This window comes from Sciurus vulgaris, assembly GCF_902686455.1.
Source record: "Sciurus vulgaris genome assembly, chromosome: 7".
NCBI lineage: Eukaryota > Metazoa > Chordata > Mammalia > Rodentia > Sciuridae > Sciurus > Sciurus vulgaris.
This window is the reverse complement of record NC_136467.1, coordinates 1,874,562-1,902,326: the sequence shown is the minus strand read 5'-3', so window position 1 is coordinate 1,902,326 and position 27,765 is coordinate 1,874,562. Positions and strand designations below refer to the sequence as shown.

Here is a 27,765-nt window from a genome sequence, read left to right as displayed (position 1 = left end):
CGTCCAGGGAGCCTCCTCCTGGAACCGGTGGGGCAGCAGGCGCGCAGGTGGGTGAGGAGCTGTGCCAGTCCGCATGGCAGGCACTGGCCCCATGAGGCCACCGTCCCAGGAGCTCTGCACACAGGCTCCGGAGCCAGACGGACGGGGCTCTGCCTCCTCACAGCTCAGTGTCCCGGGCAGCCAAAGCCCCATTTCCTTTCTGTGAGCTGGGGTGAGGATGGGAGAGCAGTACAGCCAGGGAGGCCTCACAGGTGCAGGAGGACCAGAACAGGTGCACGAGGGTGCTCACAGGCGTGCCGCACCCCAGAGGTGGTGTATGGTCACTCCCCTGGCCAAGCGAGGGCCCAGGCCGGGCATAGCAGCAGGCAGTGACAAGACCTCTGGATCTTGGCTGCTGGTATGCACTCTGGGCACCTGGGAAAGAAACGCCCGGTCTCATGTCTACCAGCCCCTGAACTCACATACCTCCACACGTGGGAGACTACGCAGCACCTGGGGACTTGATGCCAGGGCACTATGGGGGCCTGCAGGGGGCGAGGGGACCTGCCTGCTGCTGGTGTCCGTGAGTGTGGGAGCCACATCACAGGCCTCGCTCGCAACCTGAGAGCTGCATTCCTTGTTTCTGACCCCTGGGCTGAGCCCCAGTGCACCAGGCTGGCAGAGAAGCCTGCGCACACGCCTGTGGGGACTGTGTCCTCCCCACCCCTCAGGCTGGGGTTCTGTGGGACAGGAGGGGCTGTGGAGGGCAGAGGAGAGCTGGGGCAGGAGGGTGGGCCACCTCTGGTGGCCGTCTGGCAAAGACCCTGCCCAGGAGGCACTCCTGCCCGGTGAGGCTGTGAATAGGAACTCTGTGCTCCACAGGAGAGGCTGCGAGGAGGTTGTCTGGTGGTCTCCCAGGACCCTCAAATACCCACCACATGGAGGAACCAGGGTCTGGTGGTTGTGCCCAGGTGGTGCTGCAGTGTGGGCCGGCCTTCACTCGGCCATGAGTGTGGAGATGGAGGGTGGGTGTGTGACCGCCAAGCACAGCCCCCGTCCTTCCCTTGCCTACAGGCTTGGACAGGCCTGACCGCAGGCGAGAGGGACTCTCAGAACTGGTGCAAGTCGAGGTGGAATCTAGGTTGGTACAGACCCTGTTCAACACTGGATGTGGAGTGTGGAGGTTCTCAACAGGGGGCTCAGGACTCTGGAGAGGTGCCTGTAGGTCCAGAGAGCCACCAGTAGCGATGGGCAGCACGCAGAGCTGGGGTGCAAGCGCACATCCCCAGCTCGCCCCGACTCCCAGCAGCACCCAGCTCCAAAGGATCCCTGAGCGTCTCCGGAGGCAAGGAGCCCGGCTCTGGGTGGCAGTGGCGTGCACCCCTCCCGCAGATGGCCTGCACTGGTGACTGGCATCAAGTGGCCGGAGGCTGCGACCTCGGGCTCTGACCTTCTGTGGGCAGGCAGGGTCCCACGCGACCCCCAGGAGCTCCTGTGTGGAGGGCTCGAGCAGCACCCCACTCTCTTCAAACCTGGAAGAGGTCTGAGGTCCCTGGTTTTAAAGGTGTTTTACACTGATTTGTTGGAAGAAAATCATTCAGCAGAAGTTTAGGAAGCTCTTCAAGGCTGCGTTGGGAGACCAGACCCTCTAGGAAGGCAGAGGCTTCTTGGCCACCAGAGTGACAGGGACAGGGCTGTGGGTGTCGGGGCGTAGAAAGGCCTAGTGCCTCTGGTCTGGGGAGGCTCCCCGAGGATCTGGCTCTGAGTGGAGCCCCAGAGGCAGGCAGCAATGGTGGCGAGGATGCGGGGACTGAGTGTGGGTGCTGAGCTGTGCCCTCAAGGTCCCCCCATTCCGTCTCACGCCCACGCCTGTGAAGGACAATTCCCCACTGCCAGAGTGTATGGGGCTGCTGACCTGAGGACCAGAGGGTCACGGCGAGCAGGAGGGGGTCCTGGACCAGAACCGTCTTGGCCAGGGCCCTGAGCCTGGATGTGCAGCCCCAGTGTGGTGTGTGGAAGGAGCCATGCAGAGGCTGCACGCAGGTGCTCCTCCACAGGCCAGTGCAGTGGGTCATCGCTCAGGAAAGCCACGTACAAGGAGAGGCAGCAGCATGTGGCCACCGAGCTCCAGGGCCCTGGCTCCAGGCCAGGGGCATTGCTTCATGGACCTGTCACCACCACGGGGACTGGTCTGGTCTTCCTGTGGGCTTGACCCTCCATTCACAGGCCGAGTGCTCTCCCTCTGGGCAGAGGACCCTGGCCTCCCACCCATGTCAAGGGGGCATGGAGGGTCAGGCAGAGGAGGACTCCAGAGAAGCCACCAGTCCGAGGCCTGTTGCTGGCAGCCAGGGGCTTCCATCCTCCAGCTGGAGGACTGTGAGCAGAGAGGGGGCACCAGACACATGTCCCTGGGAGTCAGCTCTGCGACCAGAGGCTCTGACATCCACAGCCCCAGCTGGAGGCTGACTCAGAGGCCTGAGACCATCAGACGGTCGTGGGGAGCTCTCTCCCGGGGGGAGAATTAAGGCCGAGAATTCTGAAGTAGGTAAGCACAGGAGGATTTTAGAATCCTCGAACCCCAACTTCTGAAAGGCTGGAAAGCAACACAAATGAATGAGCACTCTTAGGAACTGGTCGCCTGAGTAACGAGCAACGAACCAATCTGTGGCGCTTTCAGACGGGTCCTGTGGACTGCGCCGTGTGGCTTGGCAGGCAGTGAGTCCGAGGCGTGTCCCCTGTGTCTGGTGACAGGTGACGTGATGAGGACCCAGGGTAAGAAAGGAGCTGTGAAACGGGGAGGCGTTCTCTGCCCCTCCTGCTCTGGCTCTGGAGGACATGTCCACCTCCTGATATGGCCTCTGCCCTGCGCCGTCCAGTCCCAGAAGTCTGCCACCCTGCATCCTGGCCTGAGCCCAGGTTGCCTCCCGCCAGGCCCGAGTTAGACGTGGCCCCAAGGCTGCACCAGCCCCCGCAGGCCTCAGGTCCAGCGGCCACCCGTGATGAGGAGGGTGATGGCGCTGGTGGAGAGGGACAGGTCAGCAGCGTGCTCACGCAGCCGCAGCTCCGCACGCGGTTGCCTTGGCGCTGGTGTGCTGCCTGCTGCCTGACCCTGCAGCCGACCCCTACCGGCGGGGCTGGCGTTCTCCATCCTCTCAGAGGGAGGAGGGCGGACCCGGGGCATAGCGGACGGGGACTCAGACTGCTGCGTTCCCCAGGAGGAGGCATTTATAAGGTAAGGGTGCCGCGGGCAGACAGAAGGGGTCCAGCTTCACTTGGGTGGGCAGGAGGTGAGCCCCTGCCTGGGGCTGTCCTGTTGGCTCAGAGGCAGCCTGGCCTCTAGTGTCCCTCACTCACCCCGCAGACCAGAGTGCAGCCACGTCGGTGCTGCCTGGTGCTTGGGAGCACTTGGCCTGGTTCCCTGCAGGTCTCAGGCCCAGAGGAAGGACAGAAATAGAAGGCCATGGGCCCCCCCTGGTTCCGGGTCAGCCAGTGGCCCTCTGCCTCCCGTCTGGGAGAATAGAGTGAGGTCCTGGCCTCCCTGTGACCCGGCTGCAGCTGCCCACAGGCAGCACACCCACACATCTGTGCTTGGAAGCCACAACCCTCAGGGCAGGGCCAGGGTGACGGGCAGGGGGCGCCTGGACACAAGGCGGTGACCTGCTGTGGGAGGGCCAGCTGACTGCAGCTGGGACTCCTGGCCCGTCACCGGACACAAGGACAAGTATGGAACAGCAGGGTGTCCTCCGCGGGCTACTCAGGGAGGATTCGCAGGGTGAGGCCCGGGTCCCGGCCACTGTCCTCTCAGCAGGCACTGGGCACAGACCCTCAGTCACAGTGCCCGCTCTCCCTCAGGAGCCCTGGTGGTCACAGCGACACCCACGATGCCTTGCAGGCCCTGCTACATGTCCACACTCGACCTCAGCAGCGGCCAGGGAAGAAATGAAGATGCAGAGGCGATTGCCCTCCTCGTCAGCGAGGGGGCCCCGGCTCCAGGGGGCGTGCAGGAGGCCCTCCTGAGGAGCAGGGGACCTTTGGGTGCCCCCCAGCCGTGTAGCTCCCCCTTAGCTCGAGCTGAGAGGAGCTTCCCAGGGCTCCTTCTCCGGGGACGTGAGGAGTGGGGCCGGGCGCCCGACCCCAGGCCAGTCGCGTCAGGCAGGCTGCCCACTGGCCCCGCTCCCAAGCCTGCCTGTGGCGGGGTGAGCCGTGCACACGCTGCCTGCGTGTGGGCCTCCTGTGGGCAGGCGCCGTCCCGCCCTCACGGTGCCCGCCCCACGTGGGCTGGGCTCTCGCCCCGAGCTTCTCTAAGGGAGCCCCTCCTCTTCCCACGAGGAGCCTGCCTGAGGGAAGGCAGCCTGTGCCAGCTCTGGGCGCCTCTCCCACCCAGGGTGCCCAGTCGCACACGGACCTGCGGCGGGTCTTTCCCTGCATGTCACGCTGTCCTCGGACAAAGCCTTCAGCTAAATGGAAGTCCTGAGTGGGCTCACGGCAGGACTCGCCGGCCTGGCTCCGGCCGCCGGGAGAGGATAAAGCCCACACTCCGGGTGTGGCTGTTCTTCAGTGCATGTGCCAAGGGCACACGATGCAAGTCCCTTTCACAGAAAGGGTCAGGCACAGGGCTGTGCAGATGTGGCTCCCAGTGACCGGTGTAGGGCTTGAGACCAACAGGCACACAGGTCCACACCTCCAAATAAACACGGTAGCAGGTGTGTTGGCAGGGCCCTGTGTGGGGCCACCGTAATGAACCTAGCCTGCCCTGGGCTCTTCAGGCACCTAAGACCCCAGGGTGGAATAACTCATGGCATCCACCTGCGTGTGGCCCCTGGAGCCTCTGGGAGGAAGGCAGGGGCCACCTGGGTGGCAGGCAGGTGAGGCAGAGGAGCAGCCCCACCCCAAACACCTTACCCACCCCTCACAGGGCAGTACCGCTGGCAGCAGCTTCTGGGCCAGGTATGGTCAGGTAGGCTTGGAAAGAGGCCACAGCCCGAGGCGGGAGGGAGCCTCGCTGCAGGGCAGGGCTCTGCTGCAGGGAAAGCCACCCGTTCCCTAGTGCTGCAAGGCGACAGGGTGTCTGGGTGGGGCCTGGGGTGGCAGCCGAGCCCCGAGTGCAGGAGGCTGTGTCTGAGGCCCCAGTACTTCTGAGCAGAATCCCAAAACGCGTGGTGTAGAGGCTGTGGCCCTCTGGGAGAAGGTGGGTGCAGCTTTGGGGCTGGGTCCCATGCAGGTGTGGGGAGTCAGGGCTCCCCGCAGGGCCGGAGTCCAGTCGGACTCCTCTCACAAGTGGACGGCTGCTGCGTGGCCCAGGGCCAACACCAGTGACTCCTGCTCTCCTGGACGCTGGAAGGCCAGACATTGACTCCCACTGGGGCCCTGGGGAAGGAGCTCGCAGGCCACAGGCAGGCACGAGGAGGACCTCCCGTCACCCTAGCTGACGTCAGAGCTGGCTCCACACCTCCTACAGGTGGAGGCCATTGGAAGCTGGCCAGGAAGTGGGTGTAGGCAGATGGGAAGGAGTGAGGGCCAAGACCACCTGCCCCAGGTTGGCCACAGTGCAGTGTCGGGGCCAGCTGCCCACGAGGCTCATGGGCAGCGTCCACCCCACGAACCTGGGGGGCCAGCCCTCCCTGAGCAGGCCCAGGGAGAGGCAGCGCATGGACCTCTTGCGGCAGAGGGCAGCCCTGGCCTCTTGGGGTGCCAGCAGCCCTGCCAAGGTGCAGCGAAGGCACAGTGGTGAGAGGCAGGTGCCCGTGGGGGCTGGTGCGTGTGGTCCAGGCTGCAGCTGTGCAGGTCCTCCCTGCGGCCAGCCTCGGCCTCCTGGACCTGCAGGGAGAAGCCATGGTGGCCTCCTCACGCCCAGCAGGGGGCGCACCCGGGACCCCGCAGCTGCACTCCCTGTAGGTGCTCGCTGATTCTGGCACCGGGGACGGGACCCCTGCAGGGCTCCTGCCGCCCTGGCTTGGCCTGGGCCTCACCCACCAGCCCAGGGGGGCTCCATTCCAGTACCTCGCGACCCACTCGCATCACCGAAGGCCCCTGACTCCCAGCAGCAGCGGCTTTGCTGCCACCCTTGCACCCGCCAGGTCCCTGCCGTCACCACAGGGCCCCCGGCCAGCCTGTGCTCTAGCAGTCGGGGTGGTGGGCCAAGGCCCCGGGCTGTGGGGAGGCAGAGAGCAGCGCCAATCCCACAGCGGCCAAGTGGGTGGAGGGAAGACTGCACGCATGGTCACCTGAGGGCCACGCGGCCCCAGCCTGGGGTCGGGCCCTACCTTGTGTTGGGCCTTGGTCCTCCGGCCCCTCGTCCTGACCGGCGAGATCTGCACCACGGTGAAGGGCTCTGAGCGGGAGGCTGAGGAGGAGGGAAGGGCGTGAGCAGGCTGTGGGGGAAGTCCTGCCCGCACCCGGGCTGCCGCCGCCCGCCCCAGTGCTCTGTCCTGGGCCTGACTCCCAGCTGGGGGCCAAGCACCACTCCTGGCCAGCAGGTGGGAGGTGGTCTGTGATCCCACACGAGGCCCTGTGTGCCAGCGAGCCCAAGGCGTCAGGCTCTGCCTGACGCGGGATCCCTCTCCTTGCCCGCCTGGCTCCTGTCAGGGGAGGAGCCCAGGACCTCCCCACAGAGCTGGGGTGGCAGTCCCCCAGGCACATCCATATCGAGGCTGGGGGAGGCCAGGTGGTGTCCTGGTGGCCGCTTTCCCCAGCGGCGCTCGCTGTCCTGTGGATTCGACACCTGGCCTGCTCCCAAGTCAGATAGAAGACACTTCTGTGCCAGGCAGTGCTGCGGTCACTTCCACTGGGTCTAGACCAGAACTTGGCCCAGACATCAGAGGCAAAGGCCAGCAGTGGATACTGGGTTGGCGATGGATCTGCCTGACCCTGGGTAACCCCAGATGACTCTGGCTGGCCTTGGGTGGCACCAGGTGGCCCTGGGTGTGCATGCTGGTATGTTCCCAGAGTCACAGTGACAAGCCACCTGGCCTCTCCCAGGGCCTACACTTGGGGGCGGACCAGGCTCTTCACTATCGTGTTCTTCTCAGCCCACTGTGGCTACCACCACTGTCCCTGGAGCTGATGGACGACATCTTCCTGCAGAGCCCCACAGCCACCTCCCCAGAGTCTGCATGCTGAGGGTCGGCCTCCATGCCCTGCGTGTGGGAGCTGCCGTGACTGCCAGCAGAGCTGAGTGAGAGGCAGTAAGGGGGTGCGGGCCACTGTCCTTCCGGTTCCTGCTGGTCAGCTCTGGGTCCAGCTCCAGTGGGGCGCTGATGTAGGCCTCCTGGTAGACCTTCTTCTCTGCTGGGCATGGGGAGATGTGGGAGCTGGTGCTGGAGGCAGAACTGGCCCCGCACACGCCCTGGAAGTCTTGTCCCAGGCTCTTGCTCTGTCTTAGGACGCAGGCTCACCCTGAACAGCCAGAGTGGTCACGCAGGACAGGCCTGGGCCGGAGAGGACAGGCCATCAGCCTCTCCTGAGGGCAGGTGTCCCCTGGGCTCTCTCACAACACAGGCACAGACACAAACTCACCTGTGCATGCTCACCCTGCCACATGCATGCACACGTGCTCAGACACTCACCCCCCATGCTCTGCAACCGCAGCATGCACATGGGACTGTCTCCTGGCGCTCCCTCTAAGGACATGGTGAGCACAGCCCCTCTCAGCTACAGACTCGGAGACCAAGACCAGGCCTGTCGGGGCACTGCGGCCAGGGCTTGGCACGGCCTGCATTTGTGCCTTTGCACGGGACAACAGTGCGAGGAGCAGGAAAGGGAGGCTCCAGAGCCCAGGCAGAGCTGGTGTGGCCCTCACCTTGCCCTGAACCCCACCCCATCTATAGGGTCCTGCTAGGGTCACCACCACTCGTCACCAGGAGCATCTGGGGGACTGGATGGAGAGGACACTGGCCACTATGGGAGAAGCCTCTCCGCTGAGCCCAGAGTGGGCTACCCAGTTGTGGCGAGTTCTAGGTACAGTCTGCTCCCCCCAGGCCCAGAGGGTGTGTGCAGCATCTGCTAGGTGTCCAGACCCCAGAGGGGACACAGGCCCACCTTCTGCCTTGTCCAGCAGCCTCCGCTGCAGCAGCAGGGGCTGCACACGGAGGTAGATCTGGTGGTTGGAGCCAAGCAGCTGAAGCGGGTTCCGGGGACGCCAGACAGCGCTGGTGTAGAAAACCAGCTTCTGGGCTGGGGCAGCCCGTCCGCTGATCTCCCACTTCTTCCCTGAGTGGACAGAAGGGGACATGGGATGTGACTGAAAGCTGAAAGATCATTCCAGCATCAGGAAAGAAACATTTTAAACATCAGGCATCACATCGGCCCTGACGGGGTGATGCCCAAGGTCCCCTTTAAAGATTTGACTTCCATGAGCAAACAGGTCTCTGTGGTCACTGTGACCCGGGTGCTCTGTCTGAACTTAGTCACCAGAAAGCAGTCAGGACATCAGGGGCAGCTCTCCACGCAGACCCTGCCTTGGGTTGGTGAAGGTGCAAATGTCTCTCCGTCCATTCTGTCCAGTGGCCCTCACTATCACAGCCACGGCGCTCTGGGTGACAGCTCCAGGCCGGAAGAGAGGGACAGGTACACAGGTGTGTTTCTAGGAACCAGAAGTCACATGGTGCGGGAACAGCATGGGGACCTCTGCTTCATGGTTGAACGCCTAGTCCCGGCAGGCCCGGGCCAGCCCAGCCACTAGGATGGGTGGACATAGAGCATCACGGGGGTCGGGAGCAGCAGGAAGGGAGCACCTGCCCCCAAGGAGGAGATGCCTCTGCCTAGGCTCCGTGGGGCTTCCGAGAGCTGAGGGCCCTGCACGCCCACCAGAAAGGCCAGCTTCCTGACGCAGGGCCAGGGGAAGCTGTGCAGCAGCTGCGGAGTGTGGCTCACCTCCTGCAGGACAGCCGGCGCTGTGTCCAGGGGGCGGCCAGGAGGGCCTCCAGGGAGGGCCAGGTCCCCCTCTCACCTGACAGATGTGCATCCCCTTGAGGGTGAGTCCCAGGAGATGGCAGGGCGCTTGCTTCTTATCCTGAAAGGACAGGTGGAGAGGTGGAGGCCCTGGGCTGGGTGGCAAGAGGCCAGAGGCCTCCATGACTGGCCCAGCTCTGCCCCCACCCCTCCCCTGGCCCTCTGCACACTAGCCTTGTCCCGGCCAATTGCCTGCACGCTGCCTTGGTCTGCATTCCCCAAACACGTCTGAACCCCTGAAGCTGCGTGGACAAGACATCCGCCCAGCCCTCTCCCTGGATACTGGATGCTGGTCGCCTGAGGGCCCAACTGGCAGACCCGGAGGCCAGGCCCAAAGCCACAGCACTAGACCCCGGGCAGAGCAGCCGCAGCTGAGCCAGCTGGCTCTGGGTGCCCCGTCCCCAGAGGCCTGCCCAGCCCTGAGCTCCGCACACCACAGCTCAGACAACCACCAGGGCACACGCCCCTCCCTCACCACACCAGCCTACCCTGAGGGCCTCTGGTCCCCAGGACGGGGCCCGTCACACTGTCACCTGTGGGGACTCTGTTCACTCCATCCTGGGGTCTTGGTCTCACTTTAAGCTTTGGGGGACTCTGTCCAGCTCTGCTCTGGGATTCAGTGTCCCCTGCAGGGGCTCTGCCCACCCGTCCTGGGGCCCTGGCACACGGTCAGCACGGGCCCTTGTCCCCCCTGCCCTGGCCCTCAGGCCCTGGGCTCAACCTTGCACAGCCTGAAGAAGTGGACAGGCTCGGCCTCCAGCTGGTAGGCCTCCCTGATGAAGCGCAGCGCGGCTGCCCTGGGGCACGGGCCCTGCTGCTCGCATGCATGGCGGGTACGTGCTGGAGGAGGTAGTTGGCTCCTTCTGGCGAAGACCTGAGGACGGAGCCAGCTCAGTACAGCCCGGCCTTCCCTCCCTTCTCTCCAACTGGGCCTCCCCTTTGGAAGTCTCCCAGCCTCCGGCAGTCACAGAGGACCCCCAGCAGGAGCCGTCCAGCAGGAGGGCCGGGCCTGTGCCTGAGGTGAGTGTGCCAAGCCTCAAGCACCCAAAGAAAGCCCCTCTCTTTCTGGGACCCCAGTGCCCACCATGGAGACCCAGGAACAAGCCGAGTCTGGGGTATTTAAACCCAAAGCGGTGGCTCCTTGTACAGCACCCCGTGGGCGCAGGTGGGGGCCCCACAGGGCACTGGCTACAATCTGAGGGACGCAAATCTGAGGAGCGCCCTGCGTGTGTCCAGTGGAAGGGGTGCCAGGAGAGGTTGGGCCCCAGCCCTGGGCACAGTGACCAGCGGAGCAGACACAAAGCCCTGAACCTCATGCGGCAGAGCACGAGGAGACACCCACAGCGGGGGAAACCCAGGACTCGGCCAGGGCAGGGCCCTGTCCCTGGGACCACAACCCAGTACCCAGTGCTGCCACAAAGCGGGCACAGTGCCAGGGCTTGGAACACAAGTGGAATCCTCTGTGCCTGCCACCCTCCTCCAGGGTGCAGAGGGGCTGAGGTGTGGGCATGGGTGGCCCCCAGGAGTCCTGGGTTACTTAGAAGGGTAAAGAGTACTGCCCATGCAGGTGGCTGTTCTTCACAGCGGCTCAGAGAAGTAGAGCCGCTTGTCCGGGTCACACAGCTGCCGAGTGTGTTCAGGAGCACTGGAGCCTGCTCTGGCCTTTTCCCCTCCGTTTCCCGCCTGCCCTTCTTCCTGCCACTCCCCAGCTCGGCAGCCTCCCCTCTGCATGGATCCGGAGTCCTGTTGGGAACAGTGTCAGGAGGGTGCCATGGGGTCCTTACTGCAGGAAATAGGCCTGCAGCTCGAAGTACCGCCTGGCGTGGGGCGGCTTGCGGGGCCCAGGTCGGCCTGCCCCTCGCAGGCGGCCAGCAGGAAGTAGGCCTCCTCCCTGTGCGTGCACTGGGACCTCAGCACCCGCTTCTTCAGTGGCAGTAGTACAGGTGCCTGGTCGCTGGAAGGCAGCAGGGCCGCGAGCTGCAGCTGCTCAGCACAGCCTGCCCTCCCCAGCCCGGCCCAGGGCCCCGCAGGCTCCCGCCCACAGCCTTGCCGGGCAGACACAGGGCAGTGCCAGGTGCACCCTCGGTGAGCAGAGAGCTGCTGCCCCAGAGGGGGGTCCCAGCCAGGTCGGGGCGCGGCCTTCATCAGCCTGGCCCCGGGGAGAGGGGCCTGCCCAGGGAGCCCACTCCAGCAGAGACCGCAGCCCCCACCCGACAGCCTGCCGCAGCTCCGGGGCCCAGGAGCCTCCCCTTCTCCAGAGCCCCACGCTAGCCTCTGCCCTCTGGGATCAGAGCCCCCTATCCCACGGAACCTGGGTCCCTGGTTACCCTGCCAGCTCTAGGTGGCCATCTGAGGACAAGCAGCCCATCCCTACAGGCCACCCTCCCCTGTCCCGGGAACCTTCCTGCCTAGGCAGACACCAGCAGCCCAGGCAGTGGGGCGCAGGGAGACCCCGGGCAGGGAAAAGTTCATTCACAGCAGACGCCAGCAGAGCCTGCCAGCCCCAGGGAGTCCCCACCCTGGAGAGGCAGGCCCGGTGTCCGAGCAGGCCATGTCTGCACAGCACGGCCTTTGGACCTGCCCAGGAGCAGGGCCACGCCCCCCACGCCCCAGCGGCACTGCCAGAACCCACTCGGACCAGCCGCCCCGGGACGGGGTCCTGGACGCCAGCAGGAGTTCCCTCAGGACCCTCCTGTTCGCCACGGAGGACTGCGCCCTAAGAGAGGCGACAAGGGCGCCGGGCCACCAGCTGCCCGGGGGGGGAGGGTGACGGAGAGGGGCGGAGGTGCGTCCCCAGCCCTCAGCCCTCGCCTGGTTCTAAGAGTGGACGCGATTCAAAGGGGAAAAGGACCCGAGCAGGGTGTGGTGTGCACACAGGGAGCCCAGCACACAGCACGTGGGGTCAGCAGCACGCCCACCACAACCCGGACAAGGTGAGCCATCACGGGGGAGCCGGCCTCCAGGCACACACCTGCCCCAGGCCCCTGGGGCTCATCTGTCGGTCTGTCTTCCAGTCCTCTGAGAAGTACTGCTGAGCCTGAGCTCCAGTTCCACGAACATGTGCTCACTGTCTGGAAAGAAGGGGCCCCGTCAGGGCTGCACCGTGCCCCCGCGTGCCTGTAGCCAGCAGCTCCCCTCCAGCGGCCCCAGTGCCGGCTGCTCGCTTGGCCCGGCAGCCGGGACAGCCCTCCCAAGCACTGCGGTGACTGGCCTGGCCTGGCCTGCCCACACCGGCACGGGCACACCCTTCGGGAAAGCCTGGCAGGGATGAGCAGCCGGGCCGCAGACCTTCCCTGCACCGGTGCCCTGGCCCACCACAGAACAAGCTGGTTAGGAGAGGGGCTCTACAACCCGCCCACACCGGCAGATGCCAACCAGCCAAATGCAGCTGTGGCCGGCTGCTGGGAGGGTGCCGGATGCTCCCGCTGGAGCAAACCTTGCTGTGACCCTGGGGCTGTGCTGAAGCTGGAGGGGGAGGGAAGCTGGGGGGACGCCCCCACCACTGCCTCGGGCTGGTGCCAAGGCTGAGGTGCACAGTCCCCGAGTGACCCCGGGAAGGAAGCGTCCCTGGGAGGCACCGAGGAGCAGTGCTGCCCACATCAGGGACCATCTGCTGGCTTAGCAGCGAGCTTGGTGTCAAGGCGGCCAGGGTCACTGTTTATGCCTGGCAGGCTTGCCCTGTTCTGCCACTGAGCAGGTCCAGCTGGCTGCCACCTTCAGACACCTGGCTGGACACGGTGGCACCAGGACCAGCAGCCACTGGAAGCATCACCCAGCTCCCAAGGTGGCACCTGCCTGTGCAGAGGGCTGAGTGTGCCTGGAAACGCCCAGAGACCCCTGTGGGGCCAGGGCTGTGGGCCGAGACCTCCCAGACTCTGCCAGCCCGCCTCCATCTCCTCCAGAGCCTCACAGGCCTGACAGGCAGCCAGGCAGAGGCCCCGCTGAGTTTCCAGTCTCACCAGGGTAGGTGTTACGGGCTGAACTGTGTCCCCCAAATCCATGCCAGAGCTCTGACCCCATGCCTGTGACGCTCAAGTTGAGGTACTGTCTCCAGGGGGCCCTAACCCGGCAGGACCGACATCCTTCCCAACATAGAATGGGACACAGAGTCACACACACAGAGGGACGGCAATGGGAGGACGCAGGGAAGGAGGCAGAAGCTGGGGAGCCGACCCAGCACCCCCGTCTCTCTGCTCCACCTCCCCTGTGTCCAAGCCCAGGTGCCTGCGGGGTCTCATCCCTCGCTTTCCGTTACAGGCCCCAGGGTCAAAAACGCACACAAATCCCCACGTGTGACAACTGAAGCAGGGAGTCCAGGTCCTACTCAGAAAGCCGGATCTCCCAAGGGCGAGCTCCGGCCGCAAACCAGGAAGGCGCAGTGGCCCTGGGGCCGAGCTCAAGGTGGAGGTCAGCGGGCTGCAGCCTCAGCCCTCCGCGGGTCCCAGGCAGGGGAGGGAGAGCCTGGCTTCACCTGGGGGCAGGGAACCTCAATCTTCCTTACCCTGCCCACACGCTCCCACAGCTGGCAAGCCTGGCAGCAGCCGTCTCAGCTGGCCAGATGGAGGGACAGGTCTGGGTGGCGGCTGCCTTCCCCTGGCAATGCCCGCTGCAGGTCCCTGCACTGCCATGCTCCCAGCAATTGCCGCACACACCTGGGTTCCTCACGGTGGGCACTGGGCCTGCCGGCTGAAGCCCAGCCTGGGCAGTTCTGCTGCAGGCCCGGAGCCTGGGTGCCCCGGCTCACTGCTGAGGACCTCCTGTGGCTCCTCCCTGCTACCCACAGGTCCTCTTCAAGGTGTGCTCCATGGTACACCCATGCTGAAGGCCGGGAGTGGGTCCCTGGGGGGTGGGCAGCTCGTGGTATAGACCTTGAGCCTCAATTCAAAGGACAAAGGTCCTGAGCCGCTGGCCATGTCACACTGCAGGCTCTGACTCTCCACAGGGGCGGCCAAAGGCACCAGTACGGTATCACCAGGGCTTTTTAAAATTTTTTTTATTTGTTCTAACTAGTACATGGCAGTAGAATGCATTTACACATTTCAAGAAGTCACACATACATGGAGTGTAATCTCTCATTTTTCCGTTTATACATATTGCTGGACACTTCAGTCATGCAGTCATATATGCACATGAGGGAATAGTTTCTGGTTCACTCTACTATCCTTCCTACCCCACACCCCTTCCCCTCCCTTGACTCCCTTCTACCTAATATAAAGTAACTATTCTTCCCTAGCCCCCCACGACTTATGGTGAATTAACATCCACATATCAGAGAAAACATTCAGCCTTTGGTTTTTTTGTTTTTTTGGGTTTGGCTTATTTCACTTAGCATGATATTCTCCAACTCCATCCATTTACCAGCAAGTTCCAGAATTTCATTCTTCTCTAAAGAAGAATGAAACACACACACACACACACACACACACACACACACACATTTTCACATTTTCTTTATCCATTCATTGGTAGAAGGGCACCTAGGTTGCACACTAGGCTTTAATACCTGAAGAGTCCCTCACTGGCAGGAAGCTGAGCGCCTCTGCATTCTGGGTCCCCAGGGAGAAGCACCCTGTCCTACAGCATGCAGGGTATGTGTCCCCTGCCCACGGCGACAGGACTGCTTCCCTGCAGCTGCGGGAGGCTCCTCTGGTGAGGCCCCGCCCAGGCCCTTCTGCTTCCCCCGCTCTTGCTGGGCTTCAGGGATCAGGCTCGGGGCTGGAACAGCCACAGACAGGGTGTCGTGGGGTGTCAGTGTGTGCAGTGTGCACGTGTGCAGGGTGAGTGGGTGGTCTATTGTGTGCAGTCATCTGCACACGTGGTGTGTCTGCGTGGACCATGCTGTGGTGTGTGCAGCTGTGGTGTGTGAGCCTTCGGCCCCTGGCCTGTGGTGCTCACACACCCACACATGTTGTGCACATTTGTGCACAATCACCTGCAGATGACACACATGACTGCCCAGTCACCCTGCTGGCTGGGTGTGTCACACGTAGGCAGCATGGCAGCTACAGGCCAAGGCGGGTGCCTGGGCAAACGCAGCCTGAGTTTCAAGGACCTGCCCAGAGGGGACAGGAGCGCCACCTACCTCTGACCACACTGAGGCAGAAGTGGGCTTCCCAGAGGCAGGGCCCTGCACAACTGTTGGAAGAGCTCCCGCGCAGTGGCCCTCCCCTGCAGCAGGGGCGAGCTCAGGCACCCGCATCGGGAAGCGCGCAGTGCTTGGCGTGTGCTCGGTGCAGGGCCCTCACACCTCCACAGACCTGCCTGTGAGCGGGTGCAGAAGGCACCCTCCACCCCTTCCGATGACATGCCTCAATTTGGGGCACGCCCCCCAGAGCCTCCTCACCCCTGCAAACATACCGGCCACCCCTGAAATGGGCGTCTGTGTGTAGGGGACACCTGATTTTTGAGGGAGGAGGGCCCCCCCGACCCAGAAAGGGCCGACAACACTTGGGGAACACACTGCCCGCCCAGTGCGCTGCAGATCTAACTAGCAGCCACCGTGCACAGTCTGAGCTGGGCCCCAGGTCCCTGAGGACCTGCTTCACTCTACAGTCTGCGCCCGGGCTGGTCCAAGCCATGGGGCACACACTCCTGCAGCTGGTCCCTGGGGGCCCCACACTGCGCCCCCAGGCACCACAGGGCAGCTTCATGCCCAGGGAGAGGCGTCCATGGGCTGCTTTCCTCTGTGCACGCAGGCACGGCTTGGCTCTGCCTCTCCTGACATCACGTCAGGCCATCTGCTTCACGTGATCCCAACGTGGATTCGTGATGACGGACACTTGACAGCAATCTCTCCTCAAAACCCCACAAGCCTTCAAACTGCTCCTGGTACCGTGCCAACTCTGTATGCCTGCTTGGTGAATCTGAGCCTGGGCGATGTCCCCTCTCCAGGGTCCCTCCTTGAGCTTCGTGCGTGGAGGAACATGGTGCGGGTCCCCTCAGATGCCACCAGTACGTGGGCAGACCAGGGCTGTGGCACCCTCGGCTGCTTCTGCTGATTTTCGGAGACCCAGCTGTGGATGGCAGTGCCGTCCTCATCACTGTGCCTGCCTGCTGGGGGATAGCCACTCATCTCCCACGGTGACAGGCCCCTTGGTGTGAGAGAGACCATGTGCTCCGGCTGGCCAGGATGTGTGCCGACCATGGCCCCAGGCCCTTGTGAAGCCCCGACGGGTCCTCCAGTGGACACTGGAGCCCCCGGGCCAGGGCAGCTGGTTTGCTATCTAAGCCTCTGTGTCACCTGCATGGCATGTTCCTCCTTATCACCGGTAAGCTACCGGAAGGTCGACTCGCCGGATCCAAGTAACGTGCTGCCACCATGCCCGGGATGCAGGCTGGCAGAAGGTCTTCTCAGCCCACGCTTATTCAACGACTGCACTTGGAGCCACGCACATGGTTAAATGGACTCCCTCGATGGCCTTGTGGCCCAAGTGCCCAGCATGCACCCCGAGGGTGAGCTGGCTGGGCTCTTGCCAATCAGAGGACCAGGCTGGGGTGGAGGAGCTGGAGATGCCTCTCCAGGGCCCCACAAAGGCCAAGAGCATGACTTCATGGGGCTTCGCACTGTTCTGGGTGCAAAGACTCCAACTGAAACCTCACAGTGATGTTCAGTGAGGAAACAGGTAGGAGAGGACTGCTCAGCCCGAGGACCAGCCTGGGAGGGCCAGGGAGCCCCACATCTCCTCACCAGATGGGCACACCAATGCTTGGGGACACTGCCGGCATTTACTAAATATGGAAACATGTCCCACAGCTGACACCAGGTTCCAGGCGAGGTGAACCAGGACATTATTGCGCGTCACCGGTTCAGAGTGCCAAGTCGTCCACAAGGTGACTCAACGAATTCCCCTTGGAGGAAACTGCTCAGCAGACACCATCTTTTCTATCACCACTTTTCACCACCCAGACTTAAGGTAGCAACATCGCCTTCGGGCCCAGCATGGGAACTAAAAGCCACTTCCCATCCCTTCAGACGGTCTGAGAGACGAGCCTCCGCCAAGTTGGCATACGGCACGCAGGGAGGAAGCCCACGCAGAGACGCGGGGCCTGGACCCGCTCCGATGCATTCCGGGCCCGACCCAATCCCCTTCCCTTCCTCCCCAGGGTGTCGAGCCAGGAAGAGCCGCGCCTGCAGCAGGCTGCACGTGCCTGCTGTCCCCAAGGCCACAGGGACCTGAGGACCGTGACACTGCCCCAGTGATGGGTGGCAGGGAGGAGCAGGAGGCGGCAAGACGGCACCCCCAGGGCGCCAAGCTCCCCACAGAAGGCCAAGGGCACAGGCCTGTTCTTTAGTGTTGGTCTCAGACCCCATGCCTACATGCCACCCGGCACGTGGAGAGCCACAGGGTGCACGAGGGAGGCACGGGGGACGAGCCCTCTGCACCTGCGTGCAGTCATTCTCAGAGTGTCACCGTCTGAGTTTTGGGCCATTTTTAAAGCAGTCTGTGGAGGCTGTGGCTGGGGTCACAAGGCCACGGCTCGCAGACCTCTGTCCTGAGGATCGGCATCTGGGCCTCTGGCTTGGCACGTGCTCCTGGAGAGCGCTCGGCGCTTCTCTCACCAGATGCTCTCTTGAGGGAAATCTGGTGGTTCTGGTGACTTGCGGCACAGCCCTTGGTGGTGACCTTAGATGGAAGGTAGGGGCCTTCTGTCAGCTGGTGAGCTCTTCCCTGGGGCTGGCAGGGGTGTCCCTGCTTCTGAGGGTGACATGGTCGTCCATCGTACCTAGGGGGAGTCCAGCCTCCAGGGTCCTCGCCAGGTGGAGGGTGAGGCGAAGGGTGGGGCAGAGGTGGCAGAGAGGGAAGAGGCTGGGGTCTCGGGAGAAGAGGCTGCGCCCCATGACACTCACAGCCCCACCATGAGGTACAGTGTGCGCCACCTGCAGTTCCCCGCAGTGCTTGACTAGGATTCCGCTGAGTAATAAAGGTGTTTGCAAAGTCTCATCGTGTTGGGAATTTGGTTGCGGGCTTTCCTTCTTTGCTTGCTTAGTATGTGTAGGTTTACTATTAATATTTTATGTGTTTTCCCTGAAAACAGGGGTCTTAACAGAACCAGGGTTAAAACATAAAAACCAGACCTCTAATGGGACAGTGATTTCAGATTTAGTCATTTGCTACGAAACTTTGAGTAACCAAGAATGTTACGAGAAAATACAAAAATAGATTCTGGCTGCCGATCCCCTGTTGACTACTCTCAGATGACCTGAAGTATGTGGGTGAATAACTCCAACCCCATCAGGAATGATTAACAGGAATAGGAGAAATAAAGAAAATAGAGTTCCTACAGTTAAAACGCCTTACGACAATGCTTATTTAATTAATGGAAAACCACAACATCCTTACAGAGGGACGCCTCTTAAGCACCTGGATTTAGACCCTCCTTTATCTCCCACGGGATATTTAGATGTAAAATCAGGACATGTTATAATCTGGCTTGAAAGTATATATACAAGAGTGCAAGATATTCCATTTCTTAAAGATTAGGATTTACTAAATGCTGTAAATATTACTGGCCACCTATCCCCCGGAGAAAAAGTTCCTCAATGTTAAGTTCACACAGTGGAAGATGATGTCATATTACTGTTAGCTTGAACTGTCTGGCACATATTAACCACAGCAGTAGCCACACAACTGACATTTACTCAACCCTGCTGAACTTGCCTTAACCTTTATGATTAGTTAAGCAATATTAATATGTCTTATTGTTTAGTTATAGGTCATCATGAGTAAGCAATTACTAAAAATAATTAGAATACTTCATTGCCTGCTCTAGTAATGATTATACAAGATATTTTTGTTATTTTTCCTTGTGATCTTTTCCTGTTCTGGAAAAACATGTGTTAACTGTCAACCTTTTAATGTATAAAAAGCTGGCTGGGAGAAATGGAATTTAGAACTTAGCCTCCATTCCTTGAGTCTGTGCTGCTTTGTTCTCCACCTCGCCGACGCCTCCTCCCTCACCTGAGACCACCACGACCCCTGCTCGGGCTGGACCCCGGCAGTACAGATTTCAGAGGGGGCGCTGGACAGAAACTCAGGGAGGCACAGTTCCATGGAGCCCAGTGTGGAGGACAGGGCAGGGCTGGAGGTGCAGGGCGGTGGGGGGCAGGGGCAGTGCTGCCCAGGCCTCAGGGCTGAACTCAGCTGCTAGGTCTCCTGCTTTCTGGGGCACTGTTCCTCTCCCCAGCCTCCTGCGGAGCTTCGTCAGCTTTTCCAATCCAGGTTCTCCTACAGGAGGACACAGGACGGTGCTCAAGGATTGGACAGGTCCCTTGGAAAAAGTCAAGCCATTCGGGCCCTGGACGCTGTGGAGGACCAGGCAACCCAGGACACTGAGGGGACTGGGCAGCTCTCAGCTCCTGCGTGCTATACTGGCCTGCATCGTAGCGGGCGGAGTGGCTACTGGAGGTCTCCCCCATTCAGGTGGCCCAGTGCACAGCCCCTTCTGTCCTCACGTCACTCTCTGGACATGTGGTCCCCACTGTCCCCCAGCCACCCTCTGGACACACAGCCCCAACTGCCCTCCTGACCACCCAGGGCATACACTGTGCTCACTCTACCATCAGGCGCAGCTGCTTCTGATGGGCAGCAGCACAAGGACCTCCCTGTGCTCCGAGTTCATCTCGCTCTTCCCAGGGTGGGCACCGCTGGGCTGCACATGGACCAGCCTCTGCCTGCCCGACTCCTATAGGAGAGAGGAGCTGGGGTTTGTCCAGTGTGGAGGGTGTGGCTGGAGGCCCCCTGCCTCCCCGGCAGCTCCACAACATGACCATCTTTCGTCTTCCCTGGCCACCAGCTCAGGTGCCTCTGTGCTGTGTCTCTGGCACTGGCTGAGAAAGGGCCAGGAACTTGCAGCTGTGCCAGGACAAGGGTCAGGCACGTGCTGGGCATGCAGAGGACGACTGTCAGCCATCTCACCAGGACCCAGGCAGGTGAGGCCCCGTGCCAGGCCACAAAGCAGGGACCACTGTCGCCCCTGCAGGACCCTCTGCAGAGGACAGATGGGCCACACAGACCCCAAGACACAGACCCAGAACCAGGGTGGCCCGGGTCACTGCAGCTGCAGGGGGCCTGGGGGAGAGGCAACGGGAGAGGAACATTCCCCACCCAGGACGACACCTTCCTGTGAGCAGCGGCCATGGATGGGAGCCTGCTGAAGTCGCAGTGGGTAAAACTCCCCAGGCCTGGGTACAAAACACAGTAAGGACACCGGGCAGGAGTTAGCGCTGGGACAGCACAGCGCCCCCCGGCCGCAGCTGGTTTTTCTAATTAGCACCATTCACTCCTACCTTCTGGATGGTAAAGGACTTCCCCAGGAGCTAGCCACTGTCCTTTAAGTGTGAAGGCCCATGGCTAGAGATTTACCAAGGCCCATAAGAGGGCCAGTCCCCTAGGGCATGCTGCCTCTGTAAACCTGCCTCCTCCTGAGAACCCTACACGATCATCGCCATCTTTTGAAACCTTGTCCACAGCCATGTATCACTTTGGACTAGAAAATTCATGACCCTAGATAGGCTATGAGTGCTGGGAAAACTGGTGAGGGCGCTTGGAACCTGGAGTGCCCATCTCTGGGCCCGCCCGCTCTGGAGTGCCCGCTCTGCTTCTTGCTGATTCCACAACAGAGCGGCAGCTCCTGAGGGGATCTTGCCGTGGGGCCCTCTCTGCTCCCGCCGGCTGGGAGCTGAGGGTGCTCTTCCGGCCAGAGCCAACTCACGTCCCCTTGCAGTAGGCTGGGACAGCCGGAAGCGCTGGGGCAGGGGCCAGCAGGTGTGGACCAGGGTGTGGACTCTCAGAAGCCGGCAGTGGAATCTCCAGGCAGAGACCTGACAGGCCTCTGCCATCAGTCTGAGGCCACCATGGACTCTCCAGGCTCTAACAGGGACCCCAAGAGGCCACCTGGCCCAGGACAGCCAACACCCAGGGGCATTTCATGTCCAGGAGAGTTTGGACCCATTGACCTGGCCTGTGGACCTCTGTCCTCAGCCAGGGTTGGCAAGCCTCCTTCCTGTCCCGAGTCTCAGGACTCCTTAGAGAAGTGCCTCCTACTGTGCCCGAGAGGCTGCCGTGGAGGAACCCAGGAGGCTCCTCAGAGTAGCTGGCTGGTCTTAGGAGGCCCGCACTCCAGCACCCCTAGGGCTGGCCTGGGCTTTGGAAGACCAGAACGCACAGGGGTAGGGGCTCCACCTCACCTCTGCCCAGCAGCCCACCCAGGCTCAGCCCTGCTGCCTGAGCCTGCTTTCTCTGCAGGGCAAGCAAAGCTCCTCATCACAGGGGAAGCGTGCATCCCGTCAGCCAAAACTGCTGCAGAGAACGGGGCTGGGTTCTGGTCCTCACCGTCCTGCACCTCCAGCTGGCTACTGACTGGGTGCTGGTCAGGCGACAGATGGACACCAGCTCCAGCAGTGGAGGACAGTAGTGACCACTCTTCCTGCGGTGTCTGAGCACAGGAGGGCACCTGGGGCACCTGGGGACACTGAGAGAACACAAGAGGAAGTGACCCGGGGAGAAGCCAGGACTGCTGGGCAGGGGGTGGTCAGCAGCCACGGAGCCCTGTGGCGGGTATGGGTGCTGGTGTCAAAAAGGAAGAGAATCCTGTGCTCCCACTGGTAAAAAAAAAAAAAAAAAAAAAAAAAAAAAACGTGGATCCCTGTGCAGGAGCAAGCCTCAGGCCAGAACCCAAGGCTCCCCACGGTGCTCCGCCACCCCACACACCAACACCCCGGGGGACAGTTGGGGAGCACTGTCCTTTGGCCCATCAGGAAGGTTACAGCTTTCCATCCTTTGAGAAAACAGAAGCACAGCCAGGTACCAAGACTTTGCATCACTCCTGAGCATGGCTGTGCCTTGCTACCTGCAGGAAGGGGCACGCAAGACTAAAATTCATGATGTTCAAGTTCCTTGCATAAAATGGCACTCATTTTCTAACAACTAATCATTTGGAAGTGACTTACAATACCTGATGCCAAGTGACTATGCAGTGGTTGATACACCGAATTGCTAGGGAACGAGGGCCAGGGAGTCTGCACCTTCTGTAGAAATACAGCATTTCCCAAACATCTTTGGTCCGAGCTTCGTTGGTGCACAGATGTGGAACCACAGGAGCGGAGTGCCAGCGGTGTGCACTGCCCTCTGGGCTCTGGATCAGTTATCAGGCCAGAGCTGTGATTTCAGGTCCAGGGCTGGGCACAGGAGATGCCAAGGCGGTGGCCAGGCCTCTTCCCAGACGGGGCCCTCCGTCCCCCTCCATTCAGTTCTCCCTTCTGGACAGTGGGTTTCATCTTGTAGATGGCTTGCTGAGAGTGTTCTAGAACTAAAGCTTCTGAGACACACACCCTCAAGGGACAGGCTTTGGAAAGCAATATGGGACACCTCTCAGAAAAGCAAAGGAAGGGGTGCGCACATGGAGAACCGAAGGTGCTGAAAAGGGCGGTGGCCACACCTTTGATAGCACTGCCCAAGTGTCCAGGGATGGCCATGCCTCCAGCCAGGGGAAAGCTGTGTGACTGCCCGGCTGCAGGGACTGCTCAGGGCAGGTTTTGTTTGGGGGTGACAGAAGCATTCTGTGATCACACGGTGGCAATGGTCACACGACCTTAAACTTGCTGAAATGCACTGGAACGTTCACTTACTAAGAATGCATTTGTAGTCTGTGAATTATTCCTCAGTAAAGCTGCCAGAACGGAACTAGCTGCAGAACCGGGAGGACACAGGCAGCTGCTCAGTGCGTACGGCACGGGAGCAGCCCTGTGCCCCGGCAGCCAGCTGCATGGGTCGGGGGTGTGCTGGGTGAGTGCCCTTAGGCACACGCCAGGGCTGGCCTGTGCAGGGTGTATGCACGCAGCCCTCAGCGTTGTTCAGGGCTCCGATGACCCTCCCTGTCTGTCATGGCCACAGGCAAAGACCTTCACTGAGGGCTCACTCACGGCCGCAGCATCCCCTTCAGGGAGGGGGTCTGTGTTCAGAGGCCAGCAGCACCTCCCTGCCTGCACGTCACTTCCCAGTTGTCCTGTGCACACTCTGCCCTCCCCTGATGCCACCTGACCCCCACCCCACAGGGAGCCTGCTGAGAAAGCCGGCTGCGGCTGCTTCTGCGCATCCAAGGGCTGCTCACGGCACTTCCCGAAGACTGCCTTTATGCTCCGGGTTCTCCAGGAGGGACAGGAATGGGGGCCACAAGGGACACATTTTGCACACCTTCAAAGCAGGGGAACACAGAGGAGCTGAGGGCCTTGCTCAGGGCCCAGGCTCCAGCACGTCCAAGGCCTCCGCACTCCAGAGCTGCTCCAGATTCCCATGCGTGCCAGGCGTGAGCCCGACTTCTGCAGGTCTGTACTTTGGAAAATACCCTAATGCTTGGTGTGGGCATCTGCAGGTGGGCACAGACTCCCACGCCCCGCCTGTGGCTCCACAGGGCCGGGCAGGACTTCTGGAAGGGCTGCAGGAGGCCCCCAGCTGGGTGTCCTCACTGGCCAGTCCCGGCTATGGCTCATGTCTGGGCTGGGGACAAGGCTGCCTGCAGGAAGGAGCCCCCCCCCCCCCCCCCCCCCCCCCGAGCTCCCAGTGGGAGGGCCTGGAGCTTGTTTCCTGCCTGCTCAGACCTGCTCCGGCCCTGGGGCCGCAGTTGTAACCCAAGGCCCCGCCACGGCCTAGCCTATCTTGTCTCTGGCAGGTGCCTCTGCCTTTCTAACTAACCTTGGTGGCAGGATGGGACCCATGGGCTGCAAGGGGACCTGAGGACAGGGTGTGGGGTCCTCGGGCAGCAGGGGGCTCTCAGAACACTCCCCTGGAGGTCGTCTCTGGGCTGTGTCATCTACACGGGGCAAAGCAGGACCTGTGCTGAGTTCCACCTCTTGCCTTTCTGCTCCAGGGTCCTGTGGGGGTCATGCCCAAGTCCTCCTCCCTGACACGTAGGCGGTGGCTTCCTTGATGCCTGGAAAGATACCCGAGGGTGGGAGAGAGGAGAGCAGAGGCCGCTGGTGACAGGGAGGGTCGCCCTGCCCTCCCTAAGTCCTCATTGCTGGTCTCAGTCAGGGACTCCCCTGCCAGCCGAAGGTAGGTTCCTGGAATTCTCGGCCTTGCTGGTCCCAACACTGTAGGCTTAACCAGGGACCCACTCTGAGGCCAGAGGGCCAGAGGCACGAGAGGACGCAGACAGACAGACAGGCCGTCTGAGCACTGGCTCCCTGTGCCCTCCCCACTCCGCCTCTGAGGCCGCACGGGCGACTGCACACTTTCAAACACAGTGACCTGAGCAGACGCTGTCCATCACCCTTGCTGGTGTCCACCCTGGGAAGCCTGCCTGCCACCCCTGTCCCCGACTCATGGGACCTGGGGCCATGGCTCAGACGAAAGGTACATTCTGGAAAGTGAAATGAAGTTTGGCCAAAGACCGCCTTGTTCCCAGGCGATTCTAGGTGGAGGGGGCGTCCAGCCTGGGACCTGGGGTCAGCACACCTGCACACACCACCTGCAGCCCCCGTGGTCATGCTCAGCAGGGCTGGTGGGACCCTGCAGCCACTGTGCCTCAGCTGTGCGCAGGGCCACACTGCCTGGTGGATACGGGAACACCCGCTGTCTTTTGTAGAGACCAGTTTGCTGGCCCAGAGTAGCTCTTCCCGTGGCCCAGGCACCTGGAGGGACCAGCCTCAGGGATGTGGCCAAGTGGCCTGGGCCTTTCCTGAAAGGTGGGGTGGGGTGTTGCCATCGGCACTGCTGATGGCCGTGCCTGGGGACAATGAAAGGCAGACTGGCTCTGTCACCTTCCACTGACGTCTTTGAAGACTGCAAAGTGACTATACCAGGGCGTCCCCACTCAGGGTCCTCCAGACACCCGAGGCACATCTGCAGGCAGTTCCCCACTCAGGTCCATCAGGAAGTAGGCTTTGCTGCTACGCCAAATGCGAGGCCCTGGCCATGATGGAAGAGCCTGTGAGCAGGACACCGGCTCCCACAGGGGCTGCAGTCACGCCGTCCTCCGCAACCTGCATTCCTCCCTTTATCCAAGAGATATGTGTTGGGCTGCTGATGAGCTCTAGTGATGTGCCTGGACCTCTGGGTAGGTGTTGTGCCCAAGCCCCGAACCACCACCAAAGAGACCACGAGGGAGACCAAGCCGTATGCAACCGCAGAAAGAGCCAGTTTATTCAAGCAGCTGCTCAGCACTCGCAGACCAGCTTTGCAGTCAATGCCGAGTACCCCGAGCACAAATTTACAAGCCGTTTTATACACTTCAGACAAAGAAACTCTCTTTTACAACTGAAGGGTTTGTGTCCTTGTTTGCAAATCAGGATATGTTTTGGCTGCCACGCTTTAGTCACCATAGTAACCACTGGTCTGTAGGAGGTCAGCTTGACCGCAGTTGGGAAGATCCCATTACCCCTAACCACAGCCTAAAGTAGCTGCCAAGGTCATCCTGTTATCTAGCTAGGCTGACCTCAGCTCGTCTGCAGCTTTTCATTTTGAACCCCTTTTAGCATCAGCAGCTCTAGCAACTTTTCAAGTTAACGCATCGGGCCTTGCACTAGGCACTGCCCTTGCCCCTTGGGAGTCCCCTGGTTTCTCTGCCCTCCCACCCCAGGTCTGCGCTGGGGATCTCGAGGTGTCAGCTTCCACGCACACCAGTCTCTCCCCAGCCACGCTCCCACCTGTGCGTCCACCACCTGCCCAACACCTGCCCTCCCCTGGCCATCTCCAGCGTCTCCTCCTGCTTCCCGAAGCCCTGCCCCTAACCTTCAATGGGCAGTCTGGGTACAGCTGCACCAGCCCAGGCCTGCCCTCTCTAGGGGGCACTGATGTCTCTGCCAAGGCAGGACCAACACCCTAGATCCAGCACTTCTGAGAGGGCTCCTCGATCTCTGTGGGCCCAGAGATTGGAGAGTCTCTGGGACAGTCCAGAATCTGCACACTCAGCCTGCACTGGGAGCAGACGAGGGCGCCCCGCACCTCACACCTGGATTCTCTGAACGGCCACCCTGTCTGGTCCTTGCTGGGTCTGCCTCGTGCACTTCAGCTTCACTTACTGCGGAAGGCGAGTTCCACTCAGGAGGAAACCGCTCGTGGTGTGGGATGGAGCTGGCTGTTGGTGGGGACGCTCTCCGGAGATGCCTACACTGCATGGGTGACCAGTGTCCCTGCCAGCCTGCCTTGCTCAGCACAGCCTGACCACTTTTATAGAACACCAGCTGGTGTTTTATAGAACACCAGCTCTGTTCCACTTTTATTTTCGGTAAGTAGGCTTTATTTCCTAGAGGTTACAGAGGATTGGGAGGAAGGGTCGGAGGTTTCCCATGCAGTGCCCACCCTGCTGGAGCATGCTGCCCACCCAAGGGCTGCCACACTGATGACCCCACACGGCCACGTTGCCACCACCCAGAGCTTGGGGTTCACTATGGATGCTGGCATCCCGCAGGGCTGGACAAAATCTTGGCCACGTGTCATCGGGTTAGGGTCATCCCGCAGTCCCACGGCCTGGCGTCCGTGGCAGGCTCAGCTCCGCGGGGCATGGCTAAGGCCCGTGTTTGTGGGGTGCTCTCCATGTTTCCAGATGTTCTCACGCGTGCAGTCCCATGGGAACAAGGGGTTCCCATGACTTCCATTTACAGCTGGAAGGAACCGGAGCCCAAAATCCCCCCGAGGCAGAATCAATCAATAAGACTAGAACCAAAATACCCAGCAGGCACTTCTTTGGCCCCTTCAGATGCCACGGTCCTGGCTGACTCAGAGCCCCAGGGCCAGCCCAATCGGGGGATGCCTGGGAGCCTGGAGGGGCCCGGAAGCAGACTCCTGGGGCCCTGGAGTCAGAGCACCGCTGGAGCTGCTATGCTTCCTACATGAGTTCAGGCAGTGCAAGTCACACAGCCTGCGCCACCACAGGGGACGGCCACCGACCAGCCACTGCAGCCCTGAGGGCTCCAGGCTCTGGGCCAGGACCGTCTCCCTCGGAGAGCAGACTCCCAGAGGGGTCCTTGGGTACAGCCCAAGTCCTTTCCACATGGCCCTGGAAACCTGCCCCGGTGTTTCCACCCGAGTGCCCCGGTGGCTACTGGGAACGCAGGGAGGAAGCGAGGGCAGGCGCTCCAGGCGCCACCTGCCTCTGGAAAAGGCTGTTGGGCTCCGACTCTGGAAATAAGAGGAGCCCTCTGCAAGGGCAGAGGCTTCCTCAGCAAAGTCTGGCTGGTTGCGGGAGCTGCTTTGCGTCCCTGAGTTTGGGATTCCTCCTTTCTGGAAGACAGGAACGCAGAATGCAGCCCTCCCTGGTCCAGGTTTGCAGGACTGGCAGAGAGCCTCTCTGAACTGGGACCAAGGGAGACAAGGAGGCTTAGCCAGCTCTGGCTCACCTGGGCCTGGGGAGGGGGACAGCTGAGCAAGCCCTGCCCCTGACCTGGCTGCATCCTGAGGAATATTCTGAAGCCCCGTGACTCCTGTCTCCCTTGGTGTTTGCAGGACTAGGATTCCCTGCCTTTGAGTCCAGGCCTCCTGTTTACTAAAGGAGTTTGGTAGGGGCCAGGGCAGAATCCTGGAGAATCAGCCCCCGATGACAACTTCGCTGTCTCTGGAAGTTCTCCATGGGGGCCTGGACCCTCTCTTCACCTGTGGAGTACGTGTCCCAGACCTGGACCTCACAAAGCCTACTGGACCATCCCAGCCCTGCCCAGCAGCCAGGAAGGGGCCCTAGAGAAATGCCCACCCAGCCTCAGGAGGCACACTAGATATGCTGCATTGTCTGCGGTGGCCATGCTGGGCTGGGGACCTCCTGCGGCCTCATCTCCAAGAATAAAGCTGCCAGAACCCTGGGTTCCAGGAATCCCTGTAAAGCCCATGTGGGGTCGGCCAGGCAGGG

At 61.6% G+C, this 27,765-nt stretch overlaps 1 protein-coding gene across 1 annotated transcript in view; it reads right to left on the bottom strand.

The window, feature by feature from the left end:
- Positions 1 to 1,109: 1,109 nt before the first annotated feature.
- Positions 1,110 to 27,765, bottom strand: part of FRMD1 (FERM domain containing 1) — a gene marked incomplete at its 5' end in the record, with an annotated part of 28,799 nt that continues 2,143 nt past the window's right edge. The window contains 22 exon segments of the mRNA XM_079149243.1: positions 1,110 to 1,848; positions 4,385 to 4,698; positions 5,255 to 5,454; positions 5,583 to 5,694; positions 5,697 to 5,822; positions 5,980 to 6,129; positions 6,243 to 6,322; positions 6,991 to 7,171; positions 7,174 to 7,368; positions 8,017 to 8,187; positions 8,431 to 8,560; positions 8,671 to 8,853; positions 8,927 to 9,097; positions 9,650 to 9,890; positions 10,713 to 10,767; positions 10,770 to 10,859; positions 10,862 to 10,882; positions 15,011 to 15,042; positions 15,044 to 15,096; positions 19,487 to 19,509; positions 19,512 to 19,611; positions 21,261 to 21,494. Of these exon segments, the coding sequence (XP_079005369.1) occupies positions 4,460 to 4,698; positions 5,255 to 5,454; positions 5,583 to 5,694; positions 5,697 to 5,822; positions 5,980 to 6,129; positions 6,243 to 6,322; positions 6,991 to 7,171; positions 7,174 to 7,368; positions 8,017 to 8,187; positions 8,431 to 8,560; positions 8,671 to 8,853; positions 8,927 to 9,097; positions 9,650 to 9,890; positions 10,713 to 10,767; positions 10,770 to 10,859; positions 10,862 to 10,882; positions 15,011 to 15,042; positions 15,044 to 15,096; positions 19,487 to 19,509; positions 19,512 to 19,611; positions 21,261 to 21,494 (2,787 nt within the window). The 3' untranslated portion in view covers positions 1,110 to 1,848; positions 4,385 to 4,459.